Here is a 22916-nt window from a genome sequence, read left to right as displayed (position 1 = left end):
TCTTTTCCTCGCTACATAATTAGTTGAAACGGGTGACGTAACATAGGCGTAGCCATCATATAAGATTTAATGATGTCTGCTGTGCAGATGTTATCGAATCTCTTTGGTTTAAATCAAATAACTTTAGACAACAACACACGAACACCAGACACTTGCTTTGTCAAGAGTATGAGACTGATCGATCACTGCTGGGAATCTATGGGAATACTACTACTACTGATAATAATAATAATAATAATAATAATAACAATAATATTAATAATAGCTAAACAATAGTTAACCATATGAGCATATTATGATAAATCAGAAGTCATTTACCGTATGCACATCTTAATTATTCAAAAAGCGACAAGTTGCCTATTTGTAGTCATTATATAGCTTCCAATATTTAGATAATTCTGAACAAGAAATATTCACCTGAAATAAATTAGTAAATACGCTGATCCAAACCTGAACCCAAACGTGGTATGCCTATAACCGTAAGCCTACAAGTTATTCAAATTAAACATAATATTCCGTTTTTCATATATTTAATTTCCAATCCTGTGTTATGGCCTTGCTAACATTTGGTACGTAATGGACTCACAGGAGAGGCGTGCGTAATTATAGCGCTTGAAAAGAGCAGGCTGCACATAAATTGTAAAGAATTACGAATATGCTCGGCATATACAAAGTCAACTAATGAAAACGTATAGACACGGACTGAAATTGAATGATCGATGTGAAAAGTGCGTTTGAATCACATAGGCCTATACTAAAAAACAAACACATTGATTGTCACGCTTTCTTATCAACTCGGGGGGTCATATTTGTAATGGAATGCGTTGTGTCCGGGGAAGAGTTTTGATGTTTTATAAACCTACGAGATCACATAGTCAATCACGAGATCTTATTTAGGGTCACGTTTAAAGACCCTAAACCTGGTATAGGAAGCCTTATTAGTTTCGACCACAGGTATATGTCATGGCAGGAAATTCAACGGGGACTTCGTGAGTTATTACTTCAATCAGGCTTAAGCAGCTAGGCTGAAATTCCTGGAGTCACAGTCTTTACAATATTTCCCATTAGACCCACCGCGGGGACCTTTGAACATAATACCAGCGCTGTTTTCGGGAGATTTCAAGTGAGTTTGTTTCTTTTTGCGTTCAGCTGAACTTGCCGGTGGCCTGTAGTCTACACAACGTCGCACACTCGGTAGATGTAAAGAAAATGATTTCTGCAGTTAATCTCAAACAAAAAGCTATAAATAATACTTAGCCTAATGATGCCGTCCTAATATATCTTATTAAAGCAATAAGTGAGCCACTAAAAAGAAAGTTTACACTGAAGGACATATCTAATATTTTACAACAGATGACACATTGGAATTCAACAATTGTAAGACTATTTTACTTTCCATGATAGACCACTCAAAATTGTTATATGACCTGTCAAAACAAAGGGCCCAGTAAAATGTGATGTTCTATGGCAGGGTTTCCCAAACTTGGTCCTAGGCCCCCCTCTGGGAGCCCGTATTGTTTTTGTCCTATCACTACACAGTTGATTCAAATAACCAAGTCATCATAAGCTTTGGTTATTTGAATCAGCTGTGTAGTGATAGGACAAAAAAACCAAAACGTGCTCCCAGGGGAGGCCCAGGACCAAGTTTGGGAAACCCTGTTCTATGGTATCACAGAAGGACCCTGGCTGGGTAGTACCATGCACGTTTTTTACAGTGGCCGTGACCGTTGCAGCAGCCTTGCCTGACCACAGGTATGACTGACTCCTCAGATAGAGCGAGCTGTTAAAGAGCAGGCAGGAAAGTCTCAGCACTACAGGAGACCCTCCACCATTAATGTGACTCAGATGTACATCAGCACTTCCCCCAGTTATTTTCATACTTTCAAAGGCCAGCCCCCAGTAAGCACAGGCAGTCCTTGCGTGTCCAAGAGGTGACTGGATTGTGTAACCTTGCTAAGTGCCGCACACAATACAAATACAAACACAAATACACAACATGTCACCAATACAATATCTGGTTATGGGGTGGGTTGCAAGTGATTGAAAGGATCAGGGAATGATTTTGTGGACGTTAACATTCTGTACTGTGCTTGCACATCTTTACGTACTGTAAGAGGAAGGAAACAAATACTTTGTACCTGCAACTAAGAAATGAGGCAAAGTGAAATGTAATGTTTCGACAACCAAATTGTAAATGACAGCTTGAACCCTTTAGATTTTCCTACAGGTTTCCTATTCCACCATTGAATTATAGTAAAAACTGTTGCTCCAAAACAGTATAGGCTAACACATGCATGGTTTTCAACCATTCCTCCATTCAAACCTCTTAAGATGAAACGATGGGACACTTTCTATGGCCCATCAGTCCAGTTACATTGAGGTTCACTCAGATCCAGCAGCTCCGGACCAATAGTATGCTACTTCAGGGACAACATATACAAGGTCTGTGCATTAGCAGTAGGGGAGAGCAGTCCCTTTCCTAGCCGGGTCTACATGCAATGATACAAGCCTGTAACTCCACTGGACTCCAGGCTCCATAAACCACTCTTCTCCTCCAGGTAGTAGGATATTTAGGGCCTGGCTCTAAACATCTCAGTGAGAGTGGACAAAATTCAACCTGATAAAATCTGACAACAACAGGTGGCCTTTAAATTGGGGGATTGTGTTTTTTTACATTAAAATATATAGTAGAATAGAATAAGATGGAATAATAGATTGTTTCTTGACTTGGTTTGACACACACAAACAATGCACATTGTCAGAGATAGCTATCCTTGGCTTCTCTACAGTGTCAAGAGGGGTCAGAATACCCACTGAGAATGTAGCCCTCCAAACTAGGAACATCAATCTCTTTATATGTTTCTTGAAGTAACAGGAGTTTTCCTCTTATGGTGCTTGACCGTCTTCCCCGAGGACAGGATACAGAGACCTTTAACTCTGGTTTCCTGCCCTTTTTAGAAGAGCCGTACTCCAAAGTTCTTCAGAGAGAATTGATCTAAAACCCAAAAGAATCCAAACAGAAACGTACATTATGTTTTCGCAACATTTGTAGTCAAGATCACAATTTACTTCAAATTTCCAAGAGCTTTTCCAATGAACTATTGGTGAGCTATAGACGGAGAGAGGAAGGTTCTTTGTGTAACATTACAAGCATTGGTATATAGTTGTGGTTAAAATATCATGTTTTCACTCAAAGAGAGGGAGGATATCGGAGGTGTGAATAAACTGTCCTGTGAGATCCTTTCAATCTAGACTGAAGCCACCAACACCCCATCTGCTGCCCTTTCTCTCTCTACCGTCTTTAGTAACAGCACAACCATTTGAGCCTTTCTTTCTGTCCGTCTGTGCTGATTGATATGAGCAGCGGGTGATAGAAACCAGCCATGGAAGTGCTGCGAAGCCTGGAGAACCAGGACACACTTCAGCAGGTTGCTGACATGACTAGAGGTGACAAGGACCTAGGATCATTTTACCAGTTAACTTGTATTTTGGCACAGCAATTTACATTAAGCTCCACTGCCGGCCGGAGTGCGACAGGGCTACATTGAACCTCGTACTCCAGGCCTTCTCTCAGTCCGGCAGTCAGATCCTCTGCTGTGTAACTAAACCCTCCATAGTTGAGGCCCTCAGAGGATGCTTACTGATCAGGCGTCCAGCACAAAGAATATCCCACAAGATTAGTCTGTAATATCACCTACTGCGTATACATTTTCTCAGACATTATAGTACAGTAAAAAGTTAGCAAGTTAGCACTGGACAGTGGCACCCATCACAAAAACTGAAATTATAAGCATGTTGCTTTTTTCTATAAACTACCCATTGAATCACATTATTTCACATGGTGTTTCCTAATGACAGAGTACTATGTAAGTTCACATGGGAGCTGATTATTTAACAAGCAGAGGATAATTTTTGTTTAGTTACAAGTGATTAACAATTTGGACCACCAAGGACAATCTAGTGCTCTTTCCACATTGTATTTACTTCAGTATAACAATGCTATTGTCAGAAGTGGAATCCACATTATGATAAGAGGACAGTGACCAACCTGTCTTTTATTATGGCATTCCCATGCACTCATAAAATGTATGTTTGCTTCATTGTGGTTTTTAACATCACCCGAGAGATTCAGACCTCACTGGGAAAGGAGGGAACATAACGTCAACTGTTAGATAAACTGAGAGGATCTCACATTAAGAAGCCTTCCCTTCTCAGGGGGTCTCCCTCTGCACTGATTCAAATAACCTCAAATCTGTTGGAACATGAAGTCTTTCTTTCTTTTAGTCATTTCAGCACAGTACTGGTTAAAACCACAGCATACGCAGTCAAATATTATTTTGTATGAACTTTGCATTACACTGGGTATTATATCTCCAACACAACATACAGTGTTGTTACAGTTATTACTGTGTATTTACATGCGTATAAGAGCAGGGGAAAGTGTTTCCAGATATGCTAATAAGTTGGTTTCAGAAAGACAAATAGAGCTTTGTTCCTTCATCTTATGTGTAATTGTCTAACACTGTCTTGTTTTAGAGCAGCCAAACTGTGGAAAAGGCACTGAGTAGACACTAGCCCAGTCTCAGGCTAGTGGAGATCCTGCCATGCTCTAGGGCCTGAGAGAGACTCTCAGACAGATAAAGAACATTGAAGAGAGAGGGGTGATTTATCAGTGTCTCAGGCTTTATGGATACGCTCCCATAGCAGTTGTTTTTTGGCGCAGCGTGCGCACTTCACAGCAGCCTGACGGGATGAATCATCCCTCTCAGTATTTGACTTCAAAGTGGACGCTTACCTATCAGATGCTCCCAAACTACTGTAGCTATAAGCTAGTCAGAGAGGTACTTATGGAACTTTCTCATCCGTTAGCTGAGGTTTTGTTTATGGCGTCAGGCATATGAGAGGGAAGCAGGGATATGAGAAAGGCATGGGCCTAGTGAGCACCAGCTTAGGCTAACCTTGAACTGTTTCAATGACTGCAATTGACACCATAGCCTGCTCATACTGCGGTGCTATTCGTAGTGGTGTCATGGTGCTCCTGACCAGGAACAAGATCGTTTAAGAAGGACTGGTTTATAAGAACTGCTGAGACTCGACTCCATCTGCCTTTGGGTAGGCGATTAGCTCTGGTTTTGCTAATGGCCGTGTAGGCAGAGGGCTTGCTAATAAGGCTCTCCCCATTCTAATGTCTTGTGGTGACACACTCACAGGTTGCAGTAAAATGGATCAATGTCTCTCACATCCCTTTTCATTCGTCATGACGTAGGCATAAGAAAGTTTACATCTCAACACACCAGTCAGTCTCTGCATCCACTACCTGTGTTAGTTAGTGTGTCTGTCTTTATGCAACAGCCTCACAGCCAGTGGAACGGGCAGGAAGAGAGGAATTCACAGAGTTGGCGGGACTTCAGAGCACAAAGCTTCCCATTACGATTCAATCCATATTTTAAGAAGGGAAAACAAACCAAATTAGAGTTACAAATAAATGCTTAGCAGAGAAAACAGCTTATACAAATTTCCTCTTCTCCCTGGGTCCAGTCAAAACAGGGATCTATCAAGCCTAGACTACACACACTTCCTCTTTTATTTATGTTTTCTAATATTTAGGGATATTTCTTCGGGTTTGGGAATATTTTGCCATTAATCGTTCTCAGTCACCGCAGGGTGTCTAATTTATAGTGTTTCTTTTAAATGCTGTGAGCTGACCCTAGCCATCATTTTCAATAAAGAGGCTGGGGAGGCGCCCTGTCGCTTTACTGCCAGTTAAATTACACTTTGATGTGCCCCTCTCGTTTTCGACAGCGACTTAACGTCTGTCCCCGGTGAAGGTCTGACCCTTGCTAACTTTAAGGGGTCCAGCACGGATATCCAAGGGTAAGAACTATAGTCATTTACCCCTCATAGCATAGCTGCTATGATGATCATATCTATTACTCTAACGTAACCATATTTTTCTTATTTTGACATTTTCTGTGCACACAACTTTTTAAAATACTTAGAGTGCAAAATATAAAATTACATTTGAAGACATTTTTTTTGTGGGGAAATGTAGACGCTATTAAAAGGGGTTTACAAGACCCTGTGTTGCTCTGCAGGCAGGTGTGAATACTGTTAGGGTTAAACTGCCAATTAGTTCTCTGGTTTAACCTCACCCCTCGTCTCTCTCACCCACTGATGAACTCTGCTTTCAGACCCTCTTGGTTTCAACTTGGTCAGACCTGGACTGATTTAGTAGAGTATTCTGTTTCCTTGACATTGTAAAGAATAATATGACGATTTCAGTTCTGAACTACCTTGTACTTGGACACAGCCACAGTTCTGTATCACATCTCATTATTTCTTACTTTAAACAAACATACAAATAGCATAAAACAGCAGTTATAATACTGGAAAGGAACATGGAAGCTATTTCAATTTTAGATCACAGCAGTTGTACAGTCACTGCAGACTTGGTATGTCAGATCCCTAACAGGGTTGGGGCAGACAAAGAACAATGGGCTCCAGACGTGCCTCTCTCCGTCAGAGAGCTGTAATTGGAACTGATGTGGAATCTTGGATCCAAAGTAAAAAATAAAAAAATCAGTGAACACTGTTGTAGAGCAGATTCCTCTAAATGAGAAACACGCATTCTATGAGGTTTTAGCAGAAGGGACTGAGGAGTTTATTGTCTACTTGCTTCCAAGTGTTGTATCAGGGATGCTGAGATCTAGATCTGTATAACAGGTGAAAGGTGAAAATGAGAGGGGGGTTAACTGTAACCACTGATAAATTACAGCAGCATGTCAGAACATATCCTGGCTTAGAGACAGAAGTGTCTTTGCTTTATATAGTATATAACATATCATACTTTCACTAAGCCCAAATATGATTGTTAATCCGATCAGCTAAGGTGAAAGTGTCTGAGTATCAGTTATCTTCAGGAAAATCCACCATGATGCTAAATGGAAATGTCTGCCTCCCCAATCAGTGATCATGAAATGTAGAGAGGAATGCCACTCTGACATTGCTCATCCTAATATTCATACATTCCTTAATTCCATTATTTTACTTTAGGTTGTGTGTATTGTGTGTATTGTGAATTGTTGGAGCTAGAAACACAAGCATTTCGCTACATCCGCAATAACATCTGCTAAACATGTGTATGTGACAAATACAATTTGATTTGATTTGATGATACTGTATTTCTGAAATACTTTAATGATGACTACTTTTAGTGATGGCTGATAAGCTCTTTACCTCCATAGGAGAGTTGGAGAAAATATTGCCTCTGCGATTTCAGAAGGACCTCTCCATGCCAATTACTCTCAGTGGGCTTCTTGCTACAGGCATATCTCCTTCTATCCATCTTTTACTAACCCAACTCTGTTAACAGGAAGAAACAATTCAACATTAGCCTTTAATGGCTATGTTCACTCAGGGCTCCCTCAACTGCATGGGATCCTGACTGACATTATTTGCAGTAAGACTTTCTCATGTTCCTCATCCATATGGCCCAGCCCCTGGAAGGGCCCACTGCTGTTCACTTTGGGCAGTGGAGAATGCCTTGCCTCGCAGCCACGGCCCAGCGCACGGATAACAAGCGGGAGATTGTCACAGTACCCTGCCCCTGCCAAAAACCATCAATGACACAGGGCATAAACAAGAGTCTTTGATCAGCTGCAGAGAGCCCTTGATTTCAAACAGCCTGACAGCCTTGCCTTGTTGGGACCATCAGTGCAGGGCATATGATGAGGGAATAACTAGAAATGATTACGTTTTGGTAAATGCATTGAGCTCGCTCGTCTCAGGCTTAACAGGATGTGTCAGTCCTGGGCAGGCAGCAGGCAATGTGGGAGCCATTATACCCCTGGCCAGGGCTCGGGCCCCGGTCGATGCTGCCTGCCTGCCTGACAGGCCACAGTGACCAGGGTGCTTGGCAGCAGCCCGGGGAAGGCAAACTGACACAGCCAGAGAGAGTGAGCATGCTGCTGAGACGGCTCAAATCAGACCCTCACAATTATTTACCAACACCAGACGTAATCTTTTTCCTCATATCCAACTCTGAGGGAAAAGCTCTAACTAACAGTATGACAATAACAGACAGAATGGGAGTTGGAGGTTTTGAGAATCAGATGGGTGAAACATAACAGTGCAACAGTGATTGGTATAAGTGAACAACTAAATTACGATGTTATGGTAGGAAGTGGAGCTTTCCCTAAGTGTGGCCCCTGCAGTAAACAAATCCTACAGCACAAGGCTTATATTTCTCATGGTGTCATTGACTGTTATGCGGCTCCCTTTACCCAAGTCCTTGAAAGGTGTGTAGGGCGGGGGACCGGGGGTGTGTGTATCCTCAGATGAGCTATCAGGTCCCCTCACCTTGCAGCACATTACCCAACAAGGCTCTGTGTGGAGGGCCGGAGGGCATGCTGCCCTGCTGTGTTGAAAGCAGTACGCACACCAGAAGCTCACATGCACACCTACACCCCCTGGCTCTAACTTGACAAGGCTTTACCCCAGCCTCAGATAAGAAATGAGCACATCCCAACTCTGGGCTCCCTAAAATAATTCCCTGTCTCTTAGAGCTAAGCTAAACAGAGGGGAGCGTAGTGCCTGGACTCACCACTAGACCTAGCCAGAGGGGACGTCACCAAGCAGAGGGGTTGAGAAGCAGATGTGAGGTTTGGCTTGGAAACCAAACCATATTCTATACCCCCTTGAACAGCCTAGAGCCCAAGGGGGAGGGTTTGCAGTTCATATGAGTGAGTATGACAACACATTGCCTTCCCAGGACCCCAAACAGACCCCTCAATAGAAGCCGTAACGGAGAGAGTTTAATGATCCACTGGCAGGGAGGGCAGGGAGGGCAGTAAGGGCACAGAGGATTGGCAGTGGAATAATGAACGAACGGCACACTGGCACAGACAGCATCATGGGAATTTATGATCAGTAGGCTGACTGAGGTTTCACGGCTAGGCTGCTGTGTGTGTTTCCCCTCGCTACAAATTACTGTCCAGCAAATTGCCACTGACACTCTTGTTGCCGGGTTAGTTTGGTCGTGTTACTAAGTGAGCTTCAGCTTGCAGCCGCACCACAGACCACGCCCGGCCCACGTGTCTGTGTTAAAGACCTGAGTTCCCCCAGCGTAAGACCTGACTCCAACCCCAACCAGAGAGAGAGAGAGAGAGAGAGAGAGACGTGAAAACCTGTAATTTTCTATTATTCTGCAATTACTGCCTGACAGGGTGTCTGTTTCCATGATTTATGAGCAGCAGTATGGAGGGAGTGTTCTGGGAGTCACACAGCTTACACATACACTCCTAACCACACCATGAACCAGAGTCCAGACCTGGAACCAGCTGGCCATGGAGCTTTCAAAGAACAACGTGCTGCAAGAGTCATTTGGTCCTCGTGCTAGTGCTATATAATACTGTAAACACAGTCTAAATGAGTTTTCTGTTGCACATCAGTCCCAAAACATATGTTGTCAATAATAACCACATCCATAATAATTGAGCACAGTACGAGATATATTGTGTTCTAACACCCTTCTCTCATCCTCCCTCCAGGTAAAGACAGCTCAGGACTGACAGACTCTGACCTGACCCCGAACTCTGACCCCTCTGGGATGGACGGCAGCTACCTGAGTGTGAAGGATCAAGGCGTGAAGGGCCCCTCGGACCAACCGGGCTCGGACATGGCCAGCCCCATGGACAAGGGCGAGGGTGAGAGCAACAAGGGCAAGAAGAGGCGTAACCGCACCACCTTCACCAGCTACCAACTGGAGGAGCTGGAGAAGGTCTTCCAGAAGACCCACTACCCAGATGTGTACGCCCGCGAGCAGCTGGCTCTCCGGACTGACCTGACTGAGGCCCGGGTACAGGTAAGACTGGCTCACCTGAGAGGAGCTCTACTACTAACCGCTACTTACTCAGGTCCTGTGAAGATCTGGGACTTCAGTCTAGCAGTACCACTTTCATTACACATCAATAACAGTTATGATCACCATTATAAACAGAAGCACAATTCGTAGAGTTCTATACTTGAGCATCCTATACTGGCCAAATAGGAACAAGGACCAACGCTATCTCGAATCAGGTGGCAGCTGTTAGTTATTGAGAGGACTTGAACAAAAACCGGACAAAGCCCATGACTAGGAGATTGTGGATAGAACCACATTAATCCCTCAACATCTGTGGCTTTGGAGAGATAACTTCGCCAAGACACCAGGGTGAGAGTGAGATTTATCTGGTAATGCGGGAGTAGGGGCCAACGCAGGGCAGGGGGCCCCAAGGGGCTGAGGCTGGAGCTGGGCCTCATATGTTCACTGTCAAGAGAGCAGACTTTCATCCACATATGAGGAGACATGCTTGGTTCTGCTCAGCACACCCTAGCCTGCACCTGAACCCCTGGACTTCTGTACCTCTGAACTGAGCTAACCAGTGGCTAACCAGGCCGAGGCTACAAACATACAACCTTCCTGTGACCTTTGATTTACATATAACCCGTCAATGACTACTGCCGCATTCCAGCATTGGTGGATAGCACATGAAAAAAAACAAAAACAAAAAAAGAAATTGTATGAAATGTATGCATTCACTACTGTAAGTCGCTCTGGATAAGAGCGTCTGCTAAATGACTAAAATGTAATGTAAATGTATGTAAATGGATAGCTGATGAGACTCCCCTCGTTCGGAACACAGACACAGACAGACACAGACACACAAAGACACACGTGTGCACACGCAAAGTCTACCAAAAGCCCTTGGATTCATTGTGTTTTTCTTTCATTAACATCCTGTTCAGGAAGAATGTGTCCCTCCCGTGGTCTCATGGGTAGGTGTGAAAACCTTCCCCTGAGTCTCTGGTAAGTTGGGAGGTTCGCAGCAGCCATCATGCATTATTACATAGGAAACATGCCACGATATACAGTACAATACCAACACCAATATCTGTAAATACAAACGTCATGTGAAAGTAAAGAGAGAAAGTGCTCTGTGAAAGAGTCTGAGGGATGAGATCAGGCTGGATCTTTATATGACATGTGCTGGCGCAGTGGCCAGAAACCCCTCAGAGTGAAACACAGGAAGTCCCTGAAGCCAGAGGGTTGTAATTCAGCCTAGAGCTCTCTCTCTCTCTCTCTCGCTCTGTCTCTCTCTGTCTCTCTCTGTCTCTCTCTGTCTCTCTCTGTCTGTCTGTCTGTCTGTCTGTCTGTCTGTCTGTCTGTCTGTCTGTCTGTCTGTCTGTCTGTCTGTCTGTCTGTCTGTCTGTCTGTCTGTCTCTCTCTCTCTTTCTCTCTCTCGCTCTGTCTCTCTCTGTCTGTCTGTCTGTCTGTCTGTCTGTCTGTCTGTCTGTCTGTCTGTCTGTCTGTCTGTCTGTCTGTCTGTCTGTCTGTCTGTCTGTCTGTCTGTCTGTCTGTCTGTCTGTCTGTCTGTCTCTCTCTCTCTCTCTCTGTCTCTCTCTCTCTCTCGCTCTGTCTCTCTCTGTCTGTCTGTCTGTCTGTCTGTCTGTCTGTCTGTCTGTCTGTCTGTCTGTCTGTCTGTCTGTCTGTCTGTCTGTCTGTCTGTCTGTCTGTCTGTCTGTCTGTCTGTCTGTCTGTCTGTCTGTCTCTCTCTCTCTCTCTGTCTCTCTCTCTCTCTCTCTCTCTCTCTCTCTCTCTCTCTCTCTCTCTCTCTCTCTCTGTCTCTCTCTCTCTCTCTCTCTCTCTCTCTCTCTGTCTCTGTGTGTGTGTGTGTCTGAAGGTATTCTATTCCTCTAGCTATAAGAGGGCTGGTACAGCTGGGCCCTTTACAGCCTAAGTTCTCCCACTGACCCTCTTAAACCATTCAAGTTAAAAGATAAAAGACACAAGATGCCTCGTCAGTCAAAGAACAGGACTTTCTGCTCTTTACTCAGAAAAAAAGAGCTCTGCATCTAAATTGGACAAACTGTTCAACTAAATCCACAAGAATTTGTGCTGCTAAAAAGCTAATAGAACTGGGTTTTTGTTGATTGGAATTCCACTGAGATTTCAGTTTTGTGGTTGTCAATAGATTTCCAAACAAATACTTCTTGATCAAGGCAGTGTTTTTCAGATTGTAACTGAAATACCCTCTCTTTAGTCCACTTAATGGGACAGAACAAGCGGAGCTTATAAACTTGCCTTACTATAAACATTAGCCAGAGAAATGTTTGTTTTTTCTGTTTACTGGTTTCAAAGGGAGGAAGTCAGTTGAGCTCTGAGTCATATGCACTCTAGATACATCTACAGGTCACAGGTCAAGGGTTTCAATAACATCACGTCTCTCAGACTACCTTGCTGTCAGTCCACAGCTCTGAGGCTGCTGGACATGGGGATATTTTTATTTAACTAGGCAAGTCAGTTAAGAACACATTTTTATTTACAATGACAGCCTACCGGGGAACAGTGGGTTAACTGCCTTGTTCAGGGGCAGAACAACAGATTTTTACCTTGTCAGCTCAGGGATTCGATCCAGCAACCTTTCAGTTACTGGCCCAACGCTCTAACCACTAGGCTACCTGCCACCCCAAAGGACCAAACTACAGACCTTAGTTAAGATAAAACAGGACAGCCACCCATCAGAAAGCATAATATCAAACAATGTAAATATGATATTAGATATTAAATGTTGTGCTCATTCAGCTGGGTAACTATACAAGGTAGAAATACTTAGACATTGTGTACCACCATTGTGTACTATTTGCAGGTCCATTTGGGCCTTGCTATAGTATGGAAACAGCAGTGGCAGACGATCAATCCTAAAAGCTGGTCTCGGACTTCAAAGTGGCTGTATCCCCATGCAGCTCCCCTGCCAGGACAGTTTGGCATTTCTGTGTTATTTCTCTCTGTGCTGGAACATAACTAAAGCCTCATAGTAAGTCTCTAAGCTACTTTAGCTGTCAATGTCTTTACCAATTACTGTCACTACCCAGTGAGCACAACACAAACACTTAGCTCTACGGAACAGACCCCGTCTAGGGAGGAGTTGGACAGAAAGCACAAACAAACCGTATCTGTTGGTAGATAGATACTTACTGTCCCAACATGATCAACAGCTCTACTGGTGGATCCTTGTCAAAAGACACAAAGGAAGAAGGTGCATGTGAACCAAGGAGTGAGTCCATCCAACTATCACAGCGTATTGTTTACAATCTCTTCTCCACATAATTTAGCATTGTAGTTGAAGAGGGGCTTCATGGGCAATAGAAGCTAGTGAGTATTTGGGTTGTATGAGACTGTTGAAAGAAAGACATGAAGACAGAGAGAGAAGGAAAGAGACAGATGACAGCAGTGAGAGGAGAGGAGAGGTGAGGAGGGAACGTAGCTGTCCTTCTCTCTTGTCTGTGTGGCTCCTCTGGGCTGGAGGGGGAGCATCGGAAAGCCAGGGGTTTAGGTGTCAGGAAATTAAACATAAAATGAAAACAAGCTCTGGTTTGAACATTCTCCCATGTCACTTTTCAATTTCCCAAATTCCCTACTCAGATTTAAGGAGGGAGGAAGAGTGTGAGTGAGTGAAAGAAAGAAAGAAAGAAGAAATGGAAGAGGAGAGATACAAGTAATGTCAGGGGTGCAGAAAGAAAAAGGGGGAATAATTGGCTAGTTACTGTGCTCTCTCAAAAAAAATGCTGTGATACCATATACTGCCCATATATTTCCTGTATCAGTGTAATCAGTGAGTAAAGCTTTCTAAACAGACGATGTGAAGCTGAGGGACAGCGCTCTCTGTGCTCTCCGCTCTGTGCCTTGACATGAAGTGCAATCAGAGTCAGGCGGATATCAGGTTACCCAGCTCTGAGATAGGTCCTATGCCGTTGTGAAGGGGGAGGGCGCCAGGCCTAAGCCCATCTGAGACCGACTCTATTCAGATCACTTTCACCAGCTTTGATGGAAATTTAAACACAATAATGCTTTCAATAAACAACCGTTTTAGGCTCAGATGTCAAAGGTAATTACAGCACACTTTTGTCATGAGAAAATTGCCCTGTTCCTGTCAGAAGACAAAGAAAGGGAGGGAAGGGTCTGTGAACGTTTTGTTTTGAGTACTCAAGTGAAAACCTCCTCTCCACATTGTCTGTATTAGAGGCCTAGAGATCCTTCCTTTCTGCTCTCCTCTCTTCTCTCTGATTGCCCACCCGCCCTGGGAATCAGACCAACAAATGTATAACTTCACCTTCTTTTTAAATATACCTCTGAAAGTGTGTGTGTGTGTGTGTGTGTGTGTGTGTGTGTGTGTGTGTGTGTGTGTGTGTGTGTGTGTGTGTGTGTGTGTGTGTGTGTGTGTGTGTGTGTGTGTGTGTGTGTGTATGCGTACGCACGTGTATGTGTATACTTGGTTGACGGAGATGGAAAATTGTACGGCAGTGGCTGTGTAAACCACAAACTGATTGACCAAGGCTCATCCTCAGAACCAAGTTCAAACTCTGTGACGAATCAAGATTGCAAAATAAAGGAGGCTCCCCCTTTGAATAGGCCTCCACTTCACAAATCAATAAATAGATGGAGTTAATCTGAAAGTCAGAGGGATCACAGGGAAAGGAATTTCTGGCTGCTTTTGAGACTATAAGCTTAAGAATAGTTTGCTTTATCTACAGAGCAGCACATACTTTCACTTTTTTCGGCACATTGATGTCTGTGCAGATGGAACAGTCGCTTTGGCTGTGATCCTCAGAACCCTTTTTCCATACAGAAAATAATAGTGTTATTTGTATTTATCAGAAAGGCATTCTCCTGAGATGTGGTGGAAAGTTTAAAGCTTCAGGCTTACTGGGTCCAGTACTATCTCTGCCCAGGCCCCCACTGACTCCCCCACTCCCCCATCTCCCCTCCACATCTCCCCCTCCATCCCAACCTCCTGCTGCTGATGGTGCTGATAGGAGGGGAACTCAGAGGAGGCCTTCACAAGGCATGTCAACTCCCCCAGACGTCAAACTCCAGCCAGGTCTCTGCTTTCTCTGAGAGGGAGACTGTAAAAAATTAGCCATGCACAAAGGCCCAGGCCCAGGGCTGAGGGCAGAGAGTCCCCTTCTCTGTGATTCCCCTGCCAGGCCAACCCTGGAGGTTCCTGTTTCTCAGGTGCCTGGCAATGCTGCTGTACAGTGCTTGCCCAACAGTTCACAGAGCCTCACTGACGCACTGAGCCCCAGGCTTGAGAGACACATGGCAGTCTCTTTCCTCCCCTTACAGCCAAAAGACACAGACCAGCACCACATTTATAATCACAACAGTATTTGTGCAAGTTGTGTGCTTTGCATATTGTACTGTAGGCCTACATATTATTTTAGTTCTATTGGATGTTCAGGGAAAGAAAATTATGACTATATTCTTCTTTCAATTTTGAACTATGCTCTAAAAATGAAACTATATGTATCTATGGATCTTATGTGACTATGTGACTCAGTCCTGACCTTTGCCCAGCAGGTGTGGTTCCAGAATCGCCGAGCCAAATGGAGGAAGAGAGAGCGCTTTGGTCAGATGCAGCAGGTCAGGACACACTTCTCCACGGCGTACGAGCTGCCTCTTCTAGCCAGACCTGAGAACTATGCACAGGTAATAATAATTAATAACACAATAATTGAATTTAATTACTGTATATAGCAATTGGCGCACAATTGGACCAGCGTCGTCCGGGTTAGGGGAGGGTTTGGCCGGCAGGGATGTCCTTGTCCCATGACGCACTAGCGACTCCTGTGGCGGGCCGGCTGCAGTGCACGCTGACACAGTCACCAGGTGTACGGTGTTTCCTCCGACACCTTGGTATGGCTGGCTTCCGGGTTAAGTGGGCATTGTGTCAAGAAGCAGTGCGGCTTGGTTGGATCATGTTTTGGAGGATGCACGGCTCTCGATCTTCGCCTCTCCCGAGTCCGTACGGGAGTTGCAGCGATGAGACAAGACTGTAACTACCGATTGGATACCACGAAATTGGGTAGAAAAAAAATAATAAAAAGTAATAATAATAATAAAACATTTAAAAAAAAATGCTTACATAGTAAGGAGGAAACTCTCCTCAACCACCACCAATGTGAAACACAGCAACCGTTTGTGCCAGAACGCTCACCAGCCATCAGCTGTCATGGTGGAGGAGCAGAGAGTGGGGTTACTTACATCTTCTGGGTGTTACAGACAAAGGATTTGAGAGAGCAGTTCAAGCTGAGGGGGTTTCTCTGAGATGCATAGACAGATCAGCAGGCCCAGATGAGGCAGCTCCCCTTCCTGCTCTCTCCTCTCTCTGTCTGCCCCCCAGAGAGTGAGGTCAGGCTGGCTCCAGTGACAGGCCAGACACACCCTCACATTGACCCAGAGAACCCCCCATGTACTATTCATCTGCACAGAGGGTCAGAGGGCAGGTGTGTGTGTGTGTGTGATACTGTGGAATGCAGCTCTGTGCACATCTGGCCACTCCATGCGAGCCTCCAGCACCACTACCCAGGCCCCCATCTCAAACACCCCCACACCCACATCCCTATCAGCTCCCTGACCACCACAGCTCTCTCTCTGTCTGTGGAGGAGGGTGACAGGAAGCATGGAGATTACTAAGACAGCCAGGCAAGGTGTTGAAGGACTGAGGTAGGAGGGAAATGTCTTTCCCTTCAACTTATGTACCGACCTGCAGCAACACTCCAATAGAGTTTTCAACATTCAAATATCAAGCTATGGATAAGTAGACCATAATGTGAATGTTGCTCCATAGAGTTGATAGGTTAATGAATAATTCAAGTCGATTTGACAGACTATGGTGGGTATCGTAGGCTTCTTGATCTTTATAGCCTTCAAAGCGTTTTACCATAAAAGGTCTACCTCGTCTTTAGGCCATTTGGCGCGCCGGGCAAAATACCAAGGAAGAGACAAGTGGAGGCTGGTGCACAAGTTAACAATTTTTTGGGGGGTGAGCATTGTAGACTGATGAAATTTACTGAGGAAGCAAAACATGACAATAAACAATTGTACAACTTGTGCTGTATTGCATTAGTATCCTAGGTTAGTACATTTGTTTGTAAACAGGACTGTCAAACACACACCACATCCTTCATTCTGCAATAATCATATTCAGTCCACAGAGGGTGTCTGTAAAAACTAAGCACTGAATCACCCACATAGTTTTGGTATTTAAAGTGACCCTGTCCTCTCTCTGTGTTTCAGATACAGAACCCATCATGGATTGGTGGCGGCAGCGGAGCATCTCCTGTACCAGGCTGTGTAGTGCCCTGTGACTCAGTCACGTCCTGTATGACCCCTCACCCTCACTCCGGCAGCGTCGTATCTGACTTCCTGGGCGTCCCGAACCCTGGGGGTCACATGGGACAGACACACATGGGCAACCTGTTTGGGGGTCCTGGCATGGGGTCAGGGATCAACGGGTACGATCTGAACAGCATGGACCCGGACCGCAAGTCCTCCAGCATCGCCGCCTTGCGTATGAAGGCCAAGGAGCACAGTGCAGCCATCTCCTGGGCAACATGATGCCTCAACAGCAGCAGGACAGGGGCCTCTGGGAACCCCACCACGTCCAAACCAAGCCAAAGCAGAGAGGGGAGGCGGTCTGTGCTACTATAACAGAAATATTGATAATCTAAAATAATAATGATGATAAAAGCCATAGCAAATCGCTGAAGAGGAGAGAAAAGAGACAAACAAATCTGGACAGTGCACTTCTTTATTTTGTGTCTCTGATGGGAGAGACCAGTGGACATCAGAGATGAACAACAGTCAGTCAGTCAGTCAGTCAGGTAGTCAAAGCATGAGGTGAGAGGCAGGAAATCAAGAATTAGACCTATCCTTAAAGAGACAAATGAATTGGTTGCTTGTTGGAAACAATGTGCTGGTTACACAGTAGTTATAAACTAAAACACAACAAAAATAACAAAAAAAGCTGAATAGATTTGAACCAATCCCTGCACTTATTCAGTTAATACAGGTAATGCTGTTTGTACAGATATTGAGATGCGTCCGCTAACACACCTGCTATTGAGTGTCAATATAGCTTTTTCTGTTCAGGTGTTATTATACTTTCTTGTTTTCCGGTATTTAAATTTTAAGTGTGTATTTCTTTATTCATTTTGATCCTGGTTTTGTCACAGAATCCCTTGTCCCTTTCTGTCAGACTGTGTACAAGTGCAACTATTCTCGCCACAAAAACTGCAAACTGATATTCACATATTTACATACATTTGGCCTGATTTGGGTTTGTGTGTACATTTGGGTTTCCTTAGGTCATTTTGGTCAGCTTCACTTCAAGGAGAGGGGTGTAGGTAACAGTCAAGCCCAAAGCCGATCCATCTCCATCAGACTAACTGAAAGAATGCTGATAAAATCAGTCATATTCTTCAGTCTGGGAAAGAGGTAAACCATTTCAAAGGTAGCTTACTGTTTCTGGTTTGCATGGTCAGCACTATCATACTTTAGGTCGGTGCTACCTTCCAACATTTAAATGTCAGATAAAAATCCAGGTTTGTTTAAGTGCGGGCAGACGGAGAGCCCTACTTGCCCCGCTGATGGGCCGTCACTGTGTGTGAGTGTGAGCGTGAGAGAGGTGCACAGCAGTCCTGCTGGGGGCTGCAGGGTCTGGGAGCACCAGACAGGCTCAGCTCTGTTTGCAGAAGGATATTCAAAGTGGACATGCCATTTCCTCCCTTGGCATTTCCTCACCTCACATTTCCACCTAGGGAGTTACAGGAAAAGTGCCCTCCAGTCCCATTGCCAGAAATAACACCCAGCGGCAGCCTTGAACAGCAGAGAGGCAGTCTAGATTATATAGACAGTTTTTGAGGGAGGATAATAAAATGGTGACTAACGCCGTCAATGTTGACCACTGTCTCTTTTCATGCAAAGCCTCACTATAGTGGGATGGTATTCTCAATGGAGAACCTTTGGTGCTTTTGTTAGAAATAGTACTTTCTCTCCACACAAAATAAGCCGTCAGTCAGTTTTATACTGGGAACCCCAGGTCTTTTTCCACTTGGAGGAGACTTGTGAAGTGAATCCCTGTGAAACAGTTTGTTGAGGCAGAGGAGGGCTGTGAATTGGCTGCAGGTCATGATGGACTTGGGGGAACGTGTACTGCACAACTTTATTCCATCTCTCACTCACTGTTTATTTTCCTCTTGGAGAGAGCCATCAGTAGGCACTTAGCAGCTCCACTCTGTTCCAAAACCAATGTGCTCTTATGCATCTCTCAGTCCCATATGCAATGTATGGCCTTTCGCTGTTAGAGACACATGTAAGTTCAATGCTGAATTTCCTGACGGTGTGTAAGGAACGTGGAGAGGCTGCGTCCCATGAGAGAGGTGTCAGAGTAGCAGGCTGTCATAAAGACTGGATAGCACTCTAGCAGAGCTCTGAAAGAGCTAAGCATCTAGCAGCCATATACATCTGCCCTGCCAACCCAGTGCAATTCATTCTGCTCTCAAGACCTTATTTCCATGTTTGCATCAACATGATCACTTTACCAATGACAGTAGAGATATGTTGTTAGAAATTACTCATTCTCCGCGGTCTGCTGTCCTCCTGACAGCATTAGCATGACGACTTGAGTTGAGCAGGCTGAATTTTGAGCCTGGCTTCATTAACTTCTTGGCATGGGGTCTGAGCAGGACCATTTCAAGAAAAACCACCAGCATGCCAGGATGAGGATCCGATTACAGCCCCCCGGCAACAAACAGATCTCCCCCTCCCCCTCCCCCCGGCAACAAACAGATCGCCCCATCCCCATCCCCCCGGCAACAAACAGATCGCCCCCTCCCCTTCCCCCCCGGCAACAAACAGATCGCCCCCTCCCCCTCGGCAACAAACAGATCGCCCCCTCCCCCTCCCCCACGGCAACAAACAGATCGCCCCCTCCCCCTCCCCCCGGCAACAAACAGATCGCCCCCTCCCCCTCCCCCCCGGCAACAAACAGATCGCCCCCTCCCCCTCCCCCCCGGCAACAAACAGATTGCCCCCTCCCCCTCGGCAACAAACAGATCGCCCCCTCCCCCCCGGCAACAAACAGATCGCCCCCTCCCCCTCCCCCCCGGCAACAAACAGATCGCCCCCTCCCCCTCGGCAACAAACAGATCGCCCCCTCCCCCCCGGCAACAAACAGATCGTCCCCTCCCCCCCTCCCCCTCCCCCCGGCAACAAACAGATCCCTCCCCTCATAGTCCCCCGTCCCATCCCGTTTCGTCCCTGGCAACAAACAGATCCCCCTGTCCCACCCCTTATAGCCCCCCCAGGCAACAACCGGATCCCCTGTCCCTGCACCTCAGTGTGGACATGGAACAATGTGGGGGCCAACTGTATTCCGTGCTTTCGATGGCTCCATGTCACGATTTGCGGAGGTGACAGAAATAGTAGACGTGTTCCATCATCTTATGCATTATGGGCTTTCTGTTTTCCCAAGGTCCCATTTGGATCAAGTCAAAACAAAAGGTCTCATAGATTTGGAGCCAAATATGATACCCCATGCACCTTAAGCGGAGAATCCATCTCTAATTCCCTAACACAAGCCTCATTATTTCCCTTTTCACTAGGTAGCTCTGCTAGGATATAGTGTTATGTACGATCCAGGATGAACTGTCAGCATCTACACTAGGAAGCTCTGCTAGGATATAGTGTAATGTACGATCCAGGATGAACTGTCAGCATCTACACTAGGAAGCTCTGCTGGGATATTGTGGTATGTACGATCCAGGATGAACTGTCAGCATCTACACTAGGAAGCTCTGCTGGGATATTGTGGTATGTACGATCCAGGATGAACTGTCAGCATCTACACTAGGAAGCTCTGCTGGGATATTGTGGTATGTACGATCCAGGATGAACTGTCAGCATCTACACAAGGAAGCTCTGCTAGGATATTGTGTTATGTACGATCCAGGATGAACTGTCAGCATCTACAAACAGTGGGTCAGAAACCCTTTCCAAATGACGACTCAGATTGGATCCAGTTTTACATGGCAGTTCAAGCCTAATGCATGAACATACTGCTGACAACATGGCTTGTCTCTGTGTTTGGAGGTGCTCCTCTGAGGTTTGGAGATGGGGCCCCTGTGCTCTCATAGGCCGCTCTAAGGGGTTGCTGGGAGGGCGAACGGGCCGCGGCATTCCAGTGTTCTGGGAAAAGGACAGTGCACACAGCTGCGCTCAGGGGATAAATGCAAAACAAACATGCCTCGCACATGCTTCCCCTCAGCTGTCATGGCTCCGTTTTCAAAGAAGCCCCCACACTGCACTAAGGCTCTCCCTCTCGCTCCTCTGGCCGAATGCCTGCCCCTCCGGCACTACGGCCATACACAGCCGCACAGCCAGGCTGCAGCCTTTTTAATTAACACTGAGACATCTGTGGACAGGGATTCTTTCTGGGATTGTGTGACAGAACAGACAGAGCCGCCTGTGGCCCTGTGCTTCAGGTTGGCCTATAGCTGTCTCTGACTAGGGCTTGTAGGGTTTACAGTGCTGGGTTGGGTGCTTCTCAGAGCTCAAACACACGAAGCTCAGGTTGACACAGAGTTGATTTGTTTACCTTTTTCGTCATGTTTTTTAAAACATTTGAATTTCTTTATTTATAGACATATTCTGTTATCTGCAGTTCTCTATTGATTGAGAAGGACAAAACCGAAAGCTGCAGAAACGTACAAGCCCATATGAAGCCTTCTTGGATGAATCACAGGTTAATATGTAAATATTCTCTTTCTCATCTACCCTAATCGAGGCACAGCTTGCCTTAGGGCCTTAACTGATCAGATATGCAGAATTTAAGTAGTTGCAAAACGGCTTGTATATCAGCTCATCCTGTTGTAGCCTGCAGGGGTCCCAGTCTGTCCCTCGGTGATGATGTCACCTTTCACACCACCCCTATCATTTCTAATACTACTGAAGCAGGGCAATAAAAATAAGTAAATACTTATAATATAAAACTGTGTGTTGTGTGTGCATGTAAAACATTTTTTTTATGTAAATTGGACTGATCTACAGTAATTTACAAAGACCCTTGAAATGTTACTAATTTGATGTAAAGTATTGCTTTATCTTTGTGAGATTCTTGTGGGTTGATTTTTTGAGTGATCCTTCTGAAGGGGCTGGGTGTTCTTGGTTTGTTGAGTTTCCAAGTATTTTGAAAGGTTTTTGTGGCTTTAAGCTATATTGTACGGCTTTTTAATAATGATGGTATACTTTTACTTGTGTTCATGTTCTCATATATATTTTGTGTGAGTTACTATAGTACAGTAAGTTATTGCACTTACATAATATTTTAGAAAATTGTTTTACAAGCATTGAGAGCAAAACGGTTGTTCATCACATACTTATTTAAGAAACACACACAAAACTGCATCAACTACAAAAACATTTTATGGATAATTGAAGTGCAGCTTCAATTGTCACGAGTAATTTAATATTGTTCCCACCAATTCTTTAAAGGTCCAGTGCAGTCCAAAACGTGATTTTCCTGGTTTTATATATTCCACACTATGAGGTTGGAATAATACTGTGACATAGTGAAAATGATAATGTCCTTTTAGCGTAAGAGCTGTTTGAAAAGAATGCATGAAATGTCAACCTGTTGTGGTGGGATGGAGTTTTGGCCTGCCTGGTGTCAACACCAGGAGGTACAATTAGTTAATAGACCATTAAGAAAGAGAGTTACAACCTGCTCTGCCAATAACAGCTGGTGTTCAGTTCTCCCCTCCCCTCCCCCCCTCCCCCCCTCCCCTCTCAGACCACTCCCAGACAGTCCAGCAAAATTCTTGCTTGAGAAATTGCTCTTTGCTAAGAAGTTATTTTTGCTTCTTTTTGACCATTTTAATTTAAATCACAGTAAGGTACTTTACTATTACCCTGAAATTATTTTATATTGCGATTAAAAAGGCTGCATTGGACCTTTCAACAATAAAACACATTTAGTCAAGGAGGTCAGCGCTCAATATACGACAATCTTTCTATGCTGTTGTGTGGTGGGAATGAT

At 44.9% G+C, this 22916-nt stretch overlaps 1 protein-coding gene across 1 annotated transcript in view; it reads left to right on the top strand.

The window, feature by feature from the left end:
* The window catches only part of LOC115203229 (homeobox protein aristaless-like 4), a 31799-nt gene extending 13023 nt beyond the window's left edge, over window positions 1-18776 (top strand). The window contains exons 2-4 of the mRNA XM_029767703.1: window positions 9549-9862; window positions 15398-15526; window positions 17117-18776. Coding sequence (XP_029623563.1) covers window positions 9549-9862; window positions 15398-15526; window positions 17117-17437 — 764 coding nt within the window. The 3' untranslated portion in view covers window positions 17438-18776. The remainder of the gene's footprint in view (window positions 1-9548; window positions 9863-15397; window positions 15527-17116) is intronic.
* The last annotated feature ends 4140 nt before the right edge of the window (window positions 18777-22916 follow it).

The sequence above is a fragment of the Salmo trutta genome, chromosome 12, assembly GCF_901001165.1.
Source record: "Salmo trutta chromosome 12, fSalTru1.1, whole genome shotgun sequence".
Taxonomy (NCBI): Eukaryota; Metazoa; Chordata; class Actinopteri; order Salmoniformes; family Salmonidae; genus Salmo; species Salmo trutta.
This window is presented reverse-complemented; position numbering and strand designations above follow the sequence as displayed.